Source organism: Mirounga leonina, unplaced genomic scaffold (assembly GCF_011800145.1).
Source record: "Mirounga leonina isolate KUSES-001 unplaced genomic scaffold, KU_Mleo_1.0 Mir_126, whole genome shotgun sequence".
NCBI classification, from domain to species: Eukaryota; Metazoa; Chordata; class Mammalia; order Carnivora; family Phocidae; genus Mirounga; species Mirounga leonina.
This window is the reverse complement of record NW_023270314.1, coordinates 17,001,732-17,020,406: the sequence shown is the minus strand read 5'-3', so window position 1 is coordinate 17,020,406 and position 18,675 is coordinate 17,001,732. Positions and strand designations below refer to the sequence as shown.

The following is an 18,675-nucleotide window of genomic DNA, read 5'->3' as shown; positions in this document are numbered from 1 at the left end:
TTATTCGCTTGAAAAAAACAACAGAAAGGTCAGAGAACAACAGTTGGTAAAAGAGTGAAAAAAATCTTTTTACATTGGGTTTGGATTCCCACTATCATTATGTACCAGAGCAACACAGCTTAGATATTAAGTAAAACAAACTAACCAGACAAGGGAATTAAGGGAAAGTGCACAGCCACTTCCTAAATTGGCCAAAGTAATCAGACCTGGACTGTTCACACATGTGAAATTCAAAGACATGAGCAAAGTCCTTTTTGAGTAGCCTGGATCAATTTTTTTCCTAAGAGCAGAGGATCACTACTTCAGCTGCGTTGTCTAAAAAGAAAGCCAGTTGGCAAGAAAATACTTCATCCATAGAACTACTATTCATGCTGTCAGTCCCCAAAGATGCCCAAAGTAACCTCGCATGATTGCCACTGTCACTGAACTGAGATCTGAAGCCAATGCCCTAACCCTGGAATTTGAGGACAGGGAAGTGCGTTCTCTTTTCCAGAAAACTCAAATCTCAAGGTGAAGCAAAAATGCTCAAGATCCGAAAAACCAAATAGCCCTCCTATAGCCTACTCATAATTTCACTCCAAAGAGGGTGCTCTACACAGAGAACTTATTTTCAGAACAAAAACAGATTATCTGACACCTGCATCTTTCCCAAAGGGCCCTTGAGACTTCCTATCTGCATGTGAAGTGGTGGGGTGTCAGCAGGATCTTGGGGTTGCCGTCCTCCTCAGGACTGAGCCATTTTGAGTTCAAGTGCGTAGCAGGCCAAGGAAGAAAGGTAACTGTGTTATCCAACACCCCATTTCATACTGTACATACCAAGCCATTAAAAGCAACAGAGCACATCGTGTCTTCGACTGGTTACAGATGGGAGAAAAACAGCCACAGTAATAAATTCACGGAGGTGGAGTGTGTCGTCACACACGGAGCCAGGGTGTGTGATCCAGAAGGTGTGTGTGGGGGAGTTAATACCATATGTCGTTTGACTGCCGTGGGCCTGCTCCCATGTCAATAGCAACACGTTCCTCCAAAACAGCTCCGACACCATCCCTGATGCCACGGCGCTCTGCCAAACCGACATGACTCTTACCAGGTACTGAAGTCGCTGGCGCTCAGTCTCGGGGGTAAATTCTGAAGACATGGGGATGATTTCTCCATTTCTGATGATTATGGCCCTGAAAGGGTAAAAAATTGTATTGTCAGTAGCCAACCCCATACGTACCTCAATTCTATGACAACTCCACAGCTTAGTTCAGAGCACACATGAGCGGTGCGTGGGTGGCTCAGTCAGTTAAGCGTCCGACTCTTGATTCAGTTCAGGTTGTAATCTCAGGGTTCTGAGATCAAGCCCTGCATCAGGCTCTGAGCAGAGTCTGCTTGAGATTCTCCCTCTCCCCCCAACTCACATGCACTTGCACTCTCTCTCTCCCTCTCAATAAATAAATAAATAAAAGTTTAAAAAAAAAAAAAGAACACACATGGAACGCCCAAGGGACACCTTTTCCTGCATGGCAACATTCACTGCTACCAACTGTGGTCCCTCACCATATTATAGGTATCTTTACTTTAAGAACATTACATTCTGGTTAGCTTACATTTACTTTTTTTGCTAGCTGGAACCATTCCTTAACAGCCAGCACCAACCATCCTTTGGCACATAATAGATGCTCAGTGAATAAATGGATGAATAAGTGAATGATGGAAATTGAGGCTTACTCCAGACTAGTGCTCTTCAATAGAACTTTCTATGATAATGGAAATATGTTAATCTATGTAATCTAATATGGCAGCCACTAGCCACATGTGGGTAATGAGCATCTAAATTATGGTTAGTGCAGCTGAGAAAGTGAATTTTTTATCTTAATTTTAATTCATTTATCTTTAAGCAGTCATGAGTGGCTAGTGTTTAATGTAGTAGACAGTACAGCTCCAGATCCTTGTTACTCCAAGTGTCTGTGGGCCAGGAGCACTGACCTCGCCTGGGATCTTATTAGAAATGCAGATTCTCAGGTTCCACCCCAGACTTACTCTATCAGAATCTTCATTGTAATATGATCCCCAGGTGCTTCATAGGCAAGTTAAAATCTGAGAAGCCTGACTTTGACTCCTGAGTTTCTAGGGTAGTATCCTGGGTCCAGGAAAAGATGTTCTCATCTCATCCTGAAGCTTAGGAAATTCACACACTTCCAAAAATGTATCCAAAACCTACTGCTGACTCAGGGATTTGAGAGAACAGAGCTCCCCAAAGGAGACATCTAAGGGAGAGGCCACAGTATTGATAACCATGGAGCAACGTTTCCTAGGCCTATTCCAGATGGAGCCTCCTGTTCCTAGATCTTCTTGTTCTGAAGTGGTTCCTAGCAGCCACTTTCCAGCTATCAATCGGTGAAGTGGCTTGCAAATTGCATTCTATATGAACCCAACAACTCCCAGGTACCAGGGAGCAGGAGGCCTGGAGTCCCACACACTTCTCTGTGAAGAGCCACAAGTACGGGAAGTGCCTTCCACGAGCTCAGCTCTGGATCGATGTGTCGCTGACTCTAGGGTCAGCTGCATTCTTTGTGCCAAGAGGCCCCAGGCACCCCTCCCTCCCCCCACAGAGGTGGTCTCCAACTCAGAAGCAATCCCTGTAAATGGCTGCAGCTGTCCCAACCTCTCCCCAACCCCCCACCACCTGTGCCCAGTTGTTGCTGTCATAGAGACTGGTGGGAAGGCAGGTAAGGGAGGGGATGACACCAAACATCACACGGGGCTTTAGAGAATTAACAGGTCTAAAAGAAAACCAGTGGAAGCTATGAGAAAATGGAAAATTTTAGGGGAGCTGACTGGGAAGAAGATGTAATATTCGTATCATTTCTTTTATCATGATGCCAAAAATAGGACAAATTAAAAGTTCCTTCTTATAAATCCAGAGTCACTTATAAAATGCAACCCCCCCCCCAAGAAAGGTGATACCCACCATTCACAAATCAGTGTGTTCACTCAAACGGTCTCTGTCCTAATTAATCAGCTAAGGCTAACTCCCTGCATAAGGGAATGGGAGTTTTGATAGAGGATGGAGAGACTTGGAGAGCTTGAAAGGAAGCTCTAGGTTTAGAGCCTTATTTCAAATAGCATGAAGGGCCCTGAGAACCAGGGGTATAAGGTCAAAAGTCATTAGGCAATAAATTTCAAAGGCAAACTTCTCTTTCAAAACTTTGCTTACAGCTAGTTTTCACTCTTTTTCTTCCCCTTTTCTACATGGTCCCTGAATTGCAGCTTCCAGGCTCCAACTAGGAAAGTTGGCTCTCTGGGAAGGAAGGAAAAGATAATGAGTAGAGAGGAAGGTAGAGAGGACAGAAGACAGTGTCAGAGACCACGGGGGAGGGTGTGTGGGGAGGAGCCGACACTGAGCCATCAGGCCCTGGAAGCTCCTCTTGTAGGGCCTATGTGCGAGGTCAGTGGCCTTGCTTGCTCTTATATTCCAAATGCTTCGCCTGTCACACAGCCCCATAACTCTTTGTTGAACACGAGAACAAATGAGAGAACTCAGGAGACAAAAGTTTTCCCCTTGAATTCGAGGCAGGAAGACAGAGGCAGCAGACGCTCACGTGCATGAGTAAAGTGGGGTTGACTTCAGAGCAAAGAGGGGTCTTCACCTAGAAATGTACCTGTTCCCTCTGCTATCCTGTTCTCTTCTCTTCCTGACCAGGGTGCGTCCGTCCATCACTCCCCACACAGGTCTTCCCTATATTAGTTATTCCCTCTCTGTACCTCTGGCTCTGCCCACAGGCCCACTTCAAACCTACGCTCAAAACACTTTCAGTTGGGGCACCTGGGTGGTTCAGCCGGTTAAGCATTAAGTGTCTGCCTTTGGCTCAGGTCATGGGCCCAGGGTCCCAGGGTCCTGGGATGGAGCCCCTGCTCAGCAGGGAGTCTGCTTCTCCCTCTGCCCCTCACCCCCCACTCGGGCGCTCTCTCTCTCTCACTCTCTGTCTCTCTCTCAAATAAATAAAATTATTTTTAAAAAACCACACTTTCAGTTTACAATCAAACAAAACAGAACAAAAACCGATACTCTCCTAATCCAAAGCCCACCTTTCAGGGCCTGTTTTCTTTTCTCTCCAATTAAGATGATAATCCACATTTAAGGGCTGTACTTCCCTACCTCCCACTGATCCTTTAAACAGAGGTAAATCCATTCTTGCCCCTCTCTCTATCCAACTCAGAATCACCCAATGGCCTCTTTGTTGCTATAGCCACTCGACATGACCTCATTCCTAATCTGCTTGGCAGCGTTTGACAGTCTCTCCTGATCCTGGCTTCTGGGATACTCCTTCTCCTGGATTCCGTATGTCCCTGGAGGCCTCCTTCTCAGACTCCTCTATGCCTCCTCTGGTGTTATGGGCTACCATTTTGTCTCTCTACTCCTCTTCTTGGGCAATCTCATTTCCTAACTCCCTAACCCCCAAGATTAGGTTTAACAGCCTCTCCCACATGCTCCCTGAGCCTGGTACTTCTAATACAGAGCACATCACATTTTGTTACTGATGACTTAACATGCTGGCCTGTGAGCTCCTAAGGCAAGAACCATGGCTGTCTTACTCAACATTGTAGCCTCGCTACTGTACACAGGGGCAAGCTATGATAAGCAGGACTGGGTACTTAATTTCCAGGGTCCAGTGCAAAATAAAAATGCAGGGCCTCTTGTTTAAAAATTAATGAGAGGGGCGCCTGGGTGGCTCAGTCGTTAAGCGTCTGCCTTCGGCTCAGGTCATGATCCCAGGGTCCTGGGATCGAGTCCCACATCGGGCCCCCGGCTCAGCAGGGAGCCTGCTTCTCCCTCTCCCACTCCCCCTGCTTGTGTTCCCTCTCTCGCTGTCTCTCTCTCTGTCAAATAAATAAAATCTTTTAAAAAATAAATAAATAAATAAATAAAAATTAATGAGAATTTTAAGATGGTGACAACAGAGCATTAAACCCAATGTGGGGCCCTTCCTAGAGTGAGGCCTGTGTGAACCACAGGTCGCACACCCATGAAGCTGGCCCAGACTGCACACCCTTAACATTTACTGAATGAGTAAATGGCTTCAACACAACCACATATGCCAATGACTCCAAATATCCTTTGCAGCCCTTACATCCCTGCTGTGCTCCAGCCTGGAACAGACAACCACCAACACTTATCTCCACTTGAGTACTCACCATCATCTCATCTCAAACATTCAGCATGTTTCAAACTTAACTGATAGTCCTACCCCATCCCACCCGCAGATCTGTCCTTCCAGCATTCTCCATCTCAGGGAAAAGCACTCCTTCCCACCTAGTCACCCGTCCATCCAAACAGGCACCACATCAGGTAAATTTCACCTCCTTTCCTTGACTCCCACCATTAGTGCCTTGGTTCCAGGCCTGATCAGAGTCTGTCCACATAACTCAGGAGCTCTCTGCTGCTCCCACTTCTGCCCTCCTCTGACCCCATACATGGTCACCACGGTGATTTTAAAGCATGATTCTCACCAAGTCACATCCCCTCCTGAAAGCTCCCTCATGGCTCCCCAGCATTTCCAAAATCCATCATTATCTGCGTTTTGCCTCTGTTTAAGCCTCACTCTTGTTATTCTTACACATCTACCTCACCTTTCCTCTGGACAAGCTATTCCTCTCGAGAGTCCATCAACCCTGGAGAATGCCTTCTTTTGCCTTTCTGCTTTATCTCCAAGGCCCCTTCTCTGTGCTACCATGGTGTTGTACTCCACAGCCCTCACCAATCCTCACCACGACGGCTGCTCCCATGGCTTCTCTAACTACCTGAGCACATTTTCTGGTCAGAGCCTGAGTCCTTGTCTCCGAATCTCTAGCACACAATGCCTGGCCTGTGACAGACACACAGTGACTGCTGATGGATAAATGACTATGTGGATAAAGAGTGAGTGAGCTACACTTGGGTGGATCAACAGATGTATCCAGAGCGAAGGCCCTGAATAACACTTTTCCTAGTAACAGCATTATTGTCTGTAATTGTCTAACTGTATACAGTCTGGACCTTTAAATATCCATATGCCTTTTCACTGGTTTTACAAAAAGACAATGCATGTAAAAGGATGTCATTCTGGCTAGGTCATCACTAAAAAAGTGACTTGAGAGATAAAGGCAAACGAGGCAGAACCCTTGGCCTTAGTAAGCAGGAGAGAGGGAACACAGCCACTATGTTTACTCGGTTTTTTTAAATTTCAAATTCACACACAGTGAGGTATCAGCCTTCAATTCCAATATTCACTGCTGGGCTAACCTTAGCTAATTACTTTCTTAAATAGATCTTTATATCAAATCCATCTATGTACAGAACATTCTTCATTTCTGTTTGAACTACCAAGTTCTTCCTTTATGAGACACCCATGGATTAAAGATGACAGCATGTTTGGCAGTCAGACTTTCCAGTCCCTAAATCATGATGCCTCTTCCTATGTGCTTCCTGGCTTCCTTTTGATCTTTCGCTCTTTCATCCCTCTGATCTTGGGATCAATTGTGTCAGAGTGCTGGTCTCCAATCTGGAGCAGGGCAGTGAGAGGGAATGGGTTTCAAAGGGAACAGAGTGCGTGTGAAGGCTGACAAATCTCGCACTAAACAACCAATAAACTAGAGAAATGCTTTAAAGCTACATTCTGTCATCGTAGGATCCTTGGATACTTCATATCTTCTACTTCATTATTTTATGAGCTGTTTTTTCCTAAGGAAAACTATTTAAAACAAAACCAAAAAAAGCTGTGGCAGCAGTAAGAATCAAGGAGAATTAGGCATATGCCCTGACCTTTCTTCTGGGCCCTCAGATCAGGACCTATAGATAGGACTACGGTCAGATTTTGGATGACATCCCATGTCCTTACTTAGAGATTGGCCAAAGATTAAGTGAGGAGGTTCCTAGGGTTGGGGTAATTTAATCAACAGGCAACCACTTCCTATCTGGTATCTTTTACCATACAGAGGGTGGTTCCTAAGCATATTCCCCAAAGTTAAGGCTAGCCTTTCAGGCACAGAGACTGAAACTGAAATATACACGCTTTCATTTCCTGTCCAGCATGAGATGGAACCCTATTTGTCACATGGTGAAGGCTAAGGTCTAATGTGTTCTTAGCAGTCAACTGCAAAGATGGGAGAAGAGAAGGTAAAGCAAAGACGTTAAACGTTTTTTAAATGTTCTCCCACCCTCCCCAAACAGCCACATGAGACAATAAAAGCAATTTATTGCTGACTGATGAGAATTTTGAGACAATTTCTTGAAAACCTGGCTATTTCTATCCTCTAATGTCACAATTTGGAGTCAAAAAGACCAACGTTTTGTTCCCCAAGTTAGTCAAATCATTAACTGGTCAAGAGAAAAATAAGGGGTCAAATGAGATGCTCATTTCAAATATTCACTCGATTTTACAACTTCTGTTAAGGGGATCACACCAACTCCTGTGAAATCCCACCTCAGAGAAGGATTGACACTCTCCAAGAGGCATCTGACAAACAAGCAAAGGGAAAAAAAAAAATGGGTAAAAGATATGATTAGGCAACTGACAGAAGGGAAAATGCAAATGTTCAATAAACACATGAAAAGATGCTCAATCTCACTAGTCCAGGAAAATGCAAATTAAAGTAAAAATAACATATAACTTTTGCTCATCAGATTGGCAAATGTTTGTTGAAAAAATTAACAACGGGTAGTAGTTCTTACAGGGTGAAAGGAAAAAGCCATTCTCATAATTAATGGGAATGTAAATGGTTATACCTTTTAAATCTATTATAATGATGGTTCAGTCATCCTACTTTAGGGACTATATCCTAGAAAAACAGAAGACTCAGAACACAGGATATACAGATAAGAATTCATCCTTGACATCATTTGTCACGGCAAAGACTGAAACAATGTCTATCAATGTTTATCAAAAGGGGAAATACTGAATGGGTTGGTGTGTAATCCGTAACGTATTACTATACAGTCATTAAGAACACAAAAAAAAGTTAGGTATGTCTGGTGACCTGGAGGTACACATGATGTACTGTTAAGTGAGAAAAGCAAGTTTCAGAGTAGTATGTGTCATAATCCCATTTCTGTAAAAACAAAAACTATCCACAGATACCCCATATATGAGGATTCTGATCCCAGGCCAAAACCCGGTGTGCTCCTTCAGGAGCCACCCCCCCCATCCCCCGGCAGTTACAAAGGTGGCACCAGGCAGGCCCCCTCCAAGGAAGCCGCCCTCCCCACCAGACTGGGTGCCCAGGCCATGTGCTGCAGTCTCAGCAGGAAGCCCCCGGGAGGGAGCGGCAGATAAGGGCTCTGCCCCCCACCCCCTTCCCCAGCAGCCTCATTTATGTGCAAATCTACCTTCCCAGCCCCAGCAGCTCCGCAGCTCTGTGGGAATCCTGGCTCCAGCACTTTTCTCCATTCTCACTCATACTTTTCCACTTAGACTCCTTCCCCTTCTTCCCCCTCCCCCCACCGCACCACCCCCTGGTTTAAAAGGCTGAGGCCTTTTGTCCAGAGCTCCTCAGCAGCGAGAAGATACCCTGTGGTCTGTGTTCCATGCCAACTGACCCTCGCCTGCCCAGGTGCCCTTCACGGGGAAATGGAACATAGGGGAGCTGGGACTTTTCTTTTTCTCTGCCTCTTGCCTGCAGGATCACAGGAAGTGAATAAAGGTTGACTGCTACCTTCAGTTTGGCTCATTGCCCTCATTGGACCACCGTGACACCTGGGTGCTTGACAGGATAAATATGTTTGATTGAGCAGGGAGAAACGTATGGAAGTGGGAGCGTTAATTTTTCTTCCCATATCTTTTTGTTATTTGACTGCTACCAGGAATGTATGCTCCTTTTGTTTGCCCGTATTTGGCCAGATATTCCTAGAAGACCTAAAGTCCTACAAAGTGCAGGTTCATCTTTGTTCCACTACCAATCTTTGTAAATCCTGTATATGCCCCAAGCACTGGTCCACAAAACTTTACCCAGTGGCCCAATCACACGTCAGAGGTCATCAGTCGGAGGTCAGGCACAATGGCAGAGGGATCCCATAGCTGTGTCAGGAGCCACTAACTGAGAAACCAGTGGCTGGATTTTCTTATAAAAATACAAACTGGTTAAGCCCCAAAATGTCTTTGTTGTAAGACATTTTACAATGTCATTTAAAAATGACATTGTTTTAAGAAGATGATGACATTTGGAGAATTACAGGGCAAATGCAGGAAAACTTTTGTCAGCGCTCCCTTTCTATAACCCTCAGGAAGCCTAGAAGCGCACGCTCCACCAGGCACATGCCTAGGCAGATGACCTCTCAGCCCTTCAGCCTCTTCGAGGTAAATCCTTTGGCCTCAAAACCAAACAAAATCCCCAAATTCACAGTCATGTGACTTTGCAAATAGATGCCATACAGACATGGTATGAGGACAACTAATAAGTATTTAATTGTCCACCTCAATAGAAGGCTTTCTCCAAGTGGCACAAAGAGTGGGAAAAATGGATATATATAGATTTTTATAAATACACTTTATATATACGTACCCACATGTAAGTACACATACATGTACACACACACACACACACACACACACCCCTCCAAGTTTAACACTGGTACCCTCTGCAGAGCAGAAATGGAAAAGAAATAAAAAATTGCCAAGCTGCTGCTCTTAAAAAGTAGGTAATGGTGTCCAGCAGTCCAGTTTCCATGGAATGAGAGATATGAAAAGTCTTCCAAGCAAAACAGAAGTGAGGGATCAAGCTCACTCTTGAAGTCAGAATTGAAACTAAGGTGCTTCATCTTGCCATCCCTTGATTTCTTCTCTCTGAGGCATGGGAACAGCCGGCCAGCAAAGAAAGTGCTTTGAGGCTCACGTTTGAAAGAGTCCCACACAGAACTTCATTCCAATCTCTCACTGTTTAGAGGTCAGCCAGCCCGGCAGCATGGAACCCACCCATGCGTGTCATTATGTGTGAATGTATGACGCACGAATACACAGGAGGGAGGTTCTGCACTATCTACCCTCTCTGGGTTGTGGTAAGTTCTGACAGTTTACCCAGGAGGTGATACTGTCAAAGACATCCTGCAGGGCGATGGCTAATTGCTGAACCCTCTCCCAGCTCCAAAAGTCCATGGCATAGGAGGGATGCACGTATGTGTGCATTATCCGTGGTGGCAAGGCCACACGGTATGGCAGAAATGGAACTGGCCTGGGAATCAAAATTTGTAGGTGCCAGCCCCACCTCATGCCCGTCTTTGTCTCTGGGCTTTGGAGCTCTTGCCTAGAAAAATGAGAGATGGGACCAGATCGTTTCCCAGGCATCTTTCAAGTCTGAATTTAAACGATTCTGAAAATAAGCCTCAGGTATGTGGGGTAGAGAAATAGGGACAAACTGGTACAGTAACTGCTTTTCTTCTCAGGAGGTGGCAATTGCCACAATTTAGATTCGAATAAATATAAACCAATACCGAAGTGCGAAGATGGGAGAAGTCACCCTTAGTGCATCTCTTAAATCATAAGGGACAAGGAGCCCATTATCGAGCAAGCCCCCCAATGTAATTTCACTGTTGTCACCAGTCCCCTTGGAACGCAGAGCTGCAAACAAAAGGCATCTTCCACACTGTTAAGAGTATTCATGGGATGCCCTGATTCCATTACACACTTTTTCAGCTGAAAGTGATTGGAAACGCAACATTAAACTGCACATTTCCAGAATGGAGGAGAAAATCTGATACAAGGTGACAACAAAGAGAAACCATTCGGAAAACCCTTTTTGACAGTGTATATCAATTCCAAAATACAGGGAGGAGGCATCCATTTTGTCAAAAAGCTTCAGACCTTGTGAGTCCTGTTGGGATGCAGCAGAAGCGTCTGTCTCCTTCAAAGATATTAGAAATGTGTCGACAGAAAAGAAAGCAGGGCAGCTGACGGAACAAGCGGGGTTACCACCGTCAGAGGACAGCCAGGCTGTCGAGGCTAATTAGAGGTACCAGAAAATAGATGAAGGGAAAAAATAATCCCACAAGCCTGGAATTAGTTTGGGTGTGTTTCTAGTCATTCCATTTTCAGAATGGATACTGAAGAAAAAGTTTGCAAATACGACGATTCATTTAACAGAGCCTCAAGCACACAGTTAAGTTTCCCAGCAAAAATATTCACACACACACACACACACACACACACAAACAATCCGGAGGGAAAAAATACCAATCTTTAAGTAGCAGCACAAATAAGTGACCATTTGTCAGCCATAACTGAATCGGATGTTGTTTTTCTCACAACCAGCCCAGTCTGTATTCATACCACTCAGAATAATTTCTCAATGTCATAATTCTGCCACTTTCTACAAACATCTTGCTTTACCAGCAACATTCATGAAACCCAATGCACCAGCACAACATTTCCCAAAGTAATAAAAGCCTCATAGTCATTAAAGAAAATTTTTGAGGTGATTCTTCCTTAAAAAAAAAAATGACAAGGGGTCCATCTATAAATGAAAAGTGGGCTTATTTGTTCTACTTAAAAAAAAAAACCCTATAATCCACATTTCATAAAGTTCATCCAATTAAAGTGTGCTATTCAGTGGTTTTTAGTAAATCCACAAGGCTGTTCAACCATCACTACTATATAATTCCAGAACATTTTCATCACATCAGAAAGAACCCCTCATCCTTCGGTATCCATTAGCAGTCACTCCCCCTGCCCCCATCTCCCCTCAGCCCCTGGCAACCACTGATCTACTCAGCTTCTATGGATTTGCCTATTCTGTCTGGATAGATCATATAAATGAGATCATATAATATATGACCTTTTGTGCCCAATTTCTTTCATTTAACATAATGTTTACAAGGCTCATCCTTGTTGTAGCATGCATCAGTACTTTATTCCTTTTTATGGCTAAATGAATACTCCACTGTAGAGACAGACCACATTTTGTTTATCCATGTTCATCAGGTGATGGACATTTGGGTGGTTTCCACTCTGGCTATTGCGATTAGCACTGCTACGAATGTTCATTTACAAGTTTTTGTGTGATTATGCTTTTAATTCTCTTGGCTATACGCCTGGGAGTGGAATTGCTGAGTCACATGGTAACTTTGTTTAAATTTTTTGAGGAAGTGCCAAATGGTTTTCCAAAGTGGCTGCACCATTTTCCATTGCCACTGGTGGGTTTTAAAATTTTCTCTTCAAGTACCACAGAGTTCAAACTAAATTTATTTCTGAAAATCCCACAGTCATTTCTCATTTTACACAGTTTTAAAAGCACATTGCTGGAAAGTTTTGCCTGTATGCTTTGATTTCAGTCCTCACATTGAACACTTAAAGGTTCATTTTCCATTTGCATCAGAGGGTATAGATCTGGTTCTTCTCAAGTGCAGGGTCAATACCTATAATCCACAGCAACGCACAGCCCCCAAGCACAGATGCATACACACTTCTCAAGCCCCAAAATGAGCACATTTTTCTCCCCATAGCAAGTAGCTAGACTGGGTGAGGCCACCGAAGGTATTTATTGTTTTCTCTACAATAGTCATTTTGGGAGTAGGATGGACCCCCCTCCTTTTTTAAAAATAAATGATGACTACAATAGCTCAGTGTTTGTGTGCCAAGGCAGGTAGGACATGCAGAGTCTGGGAAGCAATCTCTTCTTTACTAATGCTCTGCATTAGTCACACCCAGGTTAGAGTTGTGTCCAATTTTGACCTCTTCACTTTAAAAAGGCGATGCAACGGAGCAAATGAGCAGAATCCCAAGAAGAGAAATAAAAACAACTTAAGGGGGGTGGAAAATAGATGCTTTGAAGGAAATTAAAGCAACTGTGGTATTTCAGCCTGAAGGAAAGAATGAGGAATGATTTGATCATACTCTCCTTCACGCAATTTGAAATGGTTTTATTCAAAGAATGGTGGGTGACCAGTTCTTCATGCTCAGAACACAACAAAACAAACAAGAGGAAATTCTATTTAAATCAAATCAGTAAGATTCTATGGTTGGAAATGGGAAAAGAGTTTTCAGATCTTCACATTATGCATTGATCGAAGCCCATGAGTTTCCACCCCTGGAATTCAAAAGGACATAGGGGAGCTTTGCCTATATTCGCCTGCCAAGAGTCTTGAGGCATCCTTCACTGTTTTTCTTTATGGTGCTATAAATCAAGAACTACATCTGCTCTGTAAGGGCAAAGTCAGATTCATGAACAATTCATTCTAGAATGTGTAATGTATTGAGAAGGTCTTGCAACTTACACTGTGTAAGTAAACAGGCATCCTTGTTGCCATAGCCCCTGTTCAAAATTAAGCTGCATGACTTCACCTCGCAGGGCAGGTAGGCTTGCTTGTGGCCCGTGGTTAGGACAGAGGCTAGATGCCTTCCCTGTAAGGCCTCTCTGGTTCTACCTGCTCATAGTTGCCCATGCCAGGTCCTTATACAACAAAGGCTTGGGAAGCCCATCTCTCATTCACTGAACATAACCATCAGTTAGGTTTGGGGAGCCAGTGGAAGTGGAGTGGAAAGTAACCAGGGCTTGGAGTCCAAAGTCTAGTTCAAGCTATGAACTAGCTACACTGGGAAAATCAGCCACTCTGTGACTTGTTTTCCCCATTTGAAAAATGGGGCAATACCACTTTCTTCAGATTAGATGAGTTTATGTGCAAGAGACTTTATGTATATTTTGGGTTTTTTAGGGTTTTTTTGTTTGTCAAGTATAATTTATTAATGATGCTGATTGAATCATTAAAAGAAATTTGCATATCCCAAGTCAAACTAAAACAGTTACTTGGAACTGTGTTATTTTGTACAATAACTGTCCATAGTTGTGACCCTAAAGAACTGTATAAATGAAAAAATGAATTGTACTTAGGTGGCCTCCCGTAGGCTTTAATGATAAAATGGTATGCTGATTTCCCATTGTCATTTCCAGACATGTGTTCAGATCCCTCCAGAATTCCACAGAAAACAAGGCAGATTGATAGGGTAGTACTGGAACATTCCTGCTTCTCTTAATCACTAGCTTTAAAACCCCACCCTGTTCATTAATATTAATGCCATAATCTCAACATTTTTCTAAGCATATCTTAATTTAAGATTTTATCTTGACAAAGATATATAAAAGGTTCTCATGCCAAATTCCCTTTACTTACAAGAATCGTGCTTAACCCACAATTTACCTAAGGCTATTGCAATTGTCCAAATGAAAAATGAGAGTCTGGACTATGTCTATGGGAATAGATAGAAATCTCAGAGATAAAATACATTAAAATGTTTTTATTCTATCTGTATTTATCATATGCACATAATTTTTAAATATATCCTCTCGGGTAAAGGAAACGAAATGTCCGGGAATCCACTGAGGCTCCCAACTTTGTCCCTGGAGGGCGATGATGTCACTAATGACAGGGAGACGGGAAAGAAGCCAATCTGGTGAAGAGGATACTGCATTCTGACCTTGCATGTTGAATTCGAGGCATGTGCCTGATGCCCCGGTGGAGGGACGTGGGCGTGATGCTCAAGAAAGAGGTCAGCGTTAGAAAAACAGACTTGGGAATAGTTACATTTACGTGGTAGTCAAAACTATGGAATTGAAACAAGTACTCCAGGGAATGTAGATAGAAAAGGTGGATGTAAATATTAAGTAAGAACATAGAAAGATGGGTCCATTCCCTCATTTACCTGGTGAACTCTTCACAGAGTAAGTCAATGAACTGAAGTTGGCCTCCATGGAAAGCTCTTATGAGAGACAGTAGGAAGCCACCAAAAAAAATTCATGCTCAGAAGAGTCTGAGAAACACCATTCTTTGTCACATGACTTTTCTGAGCTTTTATGTAATAATATGGATTGTTGTTCTCCAAGAGTAGGTAACTGTGCAATAATTCTCAAATGAGACTAGGGAAGGAATAGCTCTTAACATCTCACTTTTCTATCAAGTGTGGGTTGGATTCAGGGATAGATGCACCTGACTGAGCCTGGGGACACAATAAGTTCCACTCTTGGTAGCCTCATGCCCTACTCCCAGAACCCTTGTCAGGTAAAATTCGGACCTGCTCTCTCTTGGGGAAAAGCCACACCATGCATATCTCTCTCTCTCTCTCTCTGACTCCATTTTCTTTTCTGAAATGCTCTCATTCACAACGCTGCAGCAGTAAAGGGGGTGGACACTGCAGTGGAAGCTGCCTCAAAGAAAGCTAAGCTTTCTCTCCCTCCCCACTCTTTGCCTTTCTCCATTCTGGCTCTTCTCTAAATAGTTTGCCAAATAAGAGAACTCGGGGTGTGTTCCTACTACTTCAACTGGTTCTGATTGGACACTTGAGGGTTTTCTTGTTCTGGCTCTCATTCTTACTTCTGTGTTTGCTGCCTCTCCAGAATGACTTCCCCTCATCACCAGGATTAGAGACGGAAAGAGGCACATAGGCTGTTCTGGTCCTAAGCCCTGCACCTGACTCCAGCTTAAATAAAAGAAGATTCTGACATGTGCTAGCATGGCTCATGAAGACTCACTGTTACTTACAAAACATGTTCCCCTGTCTTATCCTCTGTCCATAGATTTCTTTATTTACCTTTTTGGGATTGGTAGTCAGGGTCCACAATAGGACTTGAGAAATAAGAGTTTCTAGGTCTTGGTCACACAGCTTCTTATTCCTCCGTGGATGTTCCAAAAATCAGACTGAGTTTTAACTCACCTCTGCAGAATGTGGCTGCCCCTCTACAGCCTTCCCTAATGGCCTCATTGCGCGGATAGGAAATCTCTTGGACATTTACAGGTGAAGAAACCTATTTTGGACTTTATGTTTTTGCTATTTTGCAAATACTCAGACCAACAGTATGGAGTTAAGATCCCATTACTTCTGATGGGAAGGCCAAGGGTGGACAGTACCACCAACCTATCAAAAGTGTTCACAAAGCTGAAGCCCAGAATAGATTTATGCTTATGGAACACGGTGAAGACAATAGAACTAGCCTGCCTTAGTTATATGTGGAAAATGGAGGCAATTGAGGAAGAGACTAATTGGCTGTTTGAGAGCAAAGGTGTGATGCTGACAGATGAGAAAGCGGAAGAAGTACTATTTTATTGCTATTTTACCTGTCAGATTGAGAAGGGGAAAATAGCCTTGAGAAAAACAAAAAACAAACAAACGAAAAATAAAGCCCAAGATAGATGAAACCATTTCAGAAGAGAACTCTGCCACAATAAATGGGGTCAAGTCCTCTGGCTTCAACAGATTACATCTTGGGGCCCTACAGTCCTCAAAACTGAGGCTGTCATAGTTCTGTCAGGGATCTGGGAGCAAGTACAGTGAAGAAATGTGCCCAAAAGATTGGAGATGGGCAAATCCAGTCCGATTTTCAAGGAGACGATGGATTCGGTCAACAGAGGAGGGTGATTTGGTATCAATCTGGAGTAAGATTCTAGAGCAGGCCCATAAAGAAACGGCTTGTGAGGGTTAATAAAAAGGAAAGCCCAGATCACTGGTGGTCTGCCTGGATCCTCTAAGAGAGTAAAACATGTCATTCCCAACCCTCCCCCATCCCTTTTTTGGTCCAAGTAAAAGAAACACTGCAGGCAGAATATCGATTTGGACTTCAGAAACCAACACAATCTTTCATGATCTTTTGGTGGACAACGAAGAATAGAAACTAGTGTAAGTAAAAATAAGCAAATTAAAAATGACTGAAATGTCCACAAAACTTAAAGAGTTTCAGTCCGTTAGACAGTCCCTGTGGTACAGCTCTGCAGGGAAGGTCTGAAATACGGGAAGGTCAGAGTGGGCCTAAGGAGGCTCTCTTTACAGGGGAGTGGCCAGCAGCTGTACATTGCCCGGGTCAGCTCCGTTCCGAGGGGTGCCATGTGTGAACAGGGAAATACCACATGAACCGGGCCAGGGCCAGAGACCTGGATGATGAGGGGCTCAAGCCCGCTCTCGGGAGAATGTGTGCAGGAGACCAGGGATATTTATTCCAAACAAGACTTGTGGAGGATTACAATAGGTGCCTTTTAATGCCTGAAGGAGCAACGAGTGGAAGACTAAGGGATCATACCTGGGTGGTAGGAATATGCCTTTCTTTTCTTAATCTTATTTATCTTTATTTTTAAAAACTACACAAGTAACATACACTGCTTATGTAATGGTGGGAAGTTTTGTTTTGGTTTTTGTTTTTACAAAAGTTTCCTGAGGTAAACATGCATAGACATATACACAAGAAATGCCTGGAGGAGAAGGTTGAAGTCCAGGCCAGGGAGTGCAGAGATACTACCGAGCTGGCCAGGCTCAAGAGTATTTCCTGAGAAACAGAAGGAAAAAGGAGGGGGGAGCTGAGAGGACGGTGGGCAACTGAATTTCAGAGAAGCCGACTGACAGAGCTAGGGAAGAGATGATGGCACATGAAAAGCTAAAAACCTGTGGAACAGTCTTTTCCAGGAACAGCGGCAAGGAGAGGGAGAGACAAACCAGGACTTCTAACCAAGAGCCAGGTGGATCTAGTTAAGCTAACTGGTGCGGTGGCTGGGATATCAGTAAAGATTTAACCAAAGCGAGAGAGTTATCTCCAAGGGATCAAAGAAGAAAGGTCTCCTCTTCCAGGGTTTACAAGGAACACTGGATGCTGTGACTGGTCCAGCTGGAAAATGAGGTCAGGGAGAGGGTGGGCGATCAGAAAAAGCAACCCCGGTAGGGAGGCCTAGGAGAGAGACCGAAGGCCAAATGGGGGCCAACGGGCACTGTCTGGTTCTCTTAAGTACATTGGCAACCGAGTCATTCCAACCATGAGAGGTGCCTCAGCCACAAGGCCTATCATCCCTGCTTTCCCCCACACTCTGATAAGGTTCAGTTATCAGTCTGAATTCTCAGAGTATGAACGGGAGGGTAAAGGAAAAGAGAAAGAACATCAGCAACAAAATAAGGAGCGTGATTTTCAATAGATAAACCACTTCCTGTTTTCCTTGGGATTAGTAGTGTCAAAGTAGAAACTTAGCCACTTAGCTTCCATGAAAGAATGGGAATGCCCTTCCCATTTCTGAAAGAAGGTACAGGAAAGGGGGCGCCTGGGTGGCTCAGTCGTGAAGCGTCTGCCTTTGGCTCAGGTCATGATCCCAGGGTCCTGGGATCGAGCCCCACATCGGGCTCCCTGCTCAGAGGGGAGCCTGCTTCTCCCTCTCCTTCTGCTGCACCCCCTGCTTGTGCTCTCTCTCTGTCAAATAAAATCTTAAAAAAAAAAAAAAAGAATGTACAGGAAATATTTATATTATGGGCTAACACATGTGAAAAAATAAAAATCTTCAGGTTGTAAACTAGTTACTTAAAGTTTAACTTTCCCCCTCAAACTGTAAGAGAAAAATATATCAGTTCACTCTCCTATATCTCACAGGAATGAAGAAGGAAAAAAACAAAACAAAACAAAGGAAGAGGTAAATTCACTGGAAGAAAAACACACTGGAGTATATCCACTAGAAATGTGTCATCACAGATACACTGTTTTCAAATGTTCTTCTAGGGGCAAGGTTCAAGCTGTAAGCTTGTTCTTATAATAACCCTGTTGGAGAGGCATTTCCTACTACAACACCACTCTACAAAAACACTCAGGAGAAACACAATCCATCAAATCCCATGTTTCCGTGTCCCAATTTCTGTGGACCTATTCAGATTTACATTTCGAACATTTGGCATCGGTCAGCAAGTTCCACATGCCACAGAACAAGAGGCT

The 18,675-nt window shown here is 43.7% G+C and overlaps 1 protein-coding gene across 2 annotated transcripts in view; it reads right to left on the bottom strand.

The window, feature by feature from the left end:
- The window catches only part of PPM1H (protein phosphatase, Mg2+/Mn2+ dependent 1H), a 244,476-nt gene that overhangs the window by 86,574 nt on the left and 139,227 nt on the right, over positions 1-18,675 (bottom strand). For both annotated transcript variants that reach the window (XM_035002242.1, XM_035002243.1), the window contains exon 5: positions 1,088-1,172. In XM_035002242.1, coding sequence (XP_034858133.1) covers positions 1,088-1,172 — 85 coding nt within the window. The remainder of the gene's footprint in view (positions 1-1,087; positions 1,173-18,675) is intronic.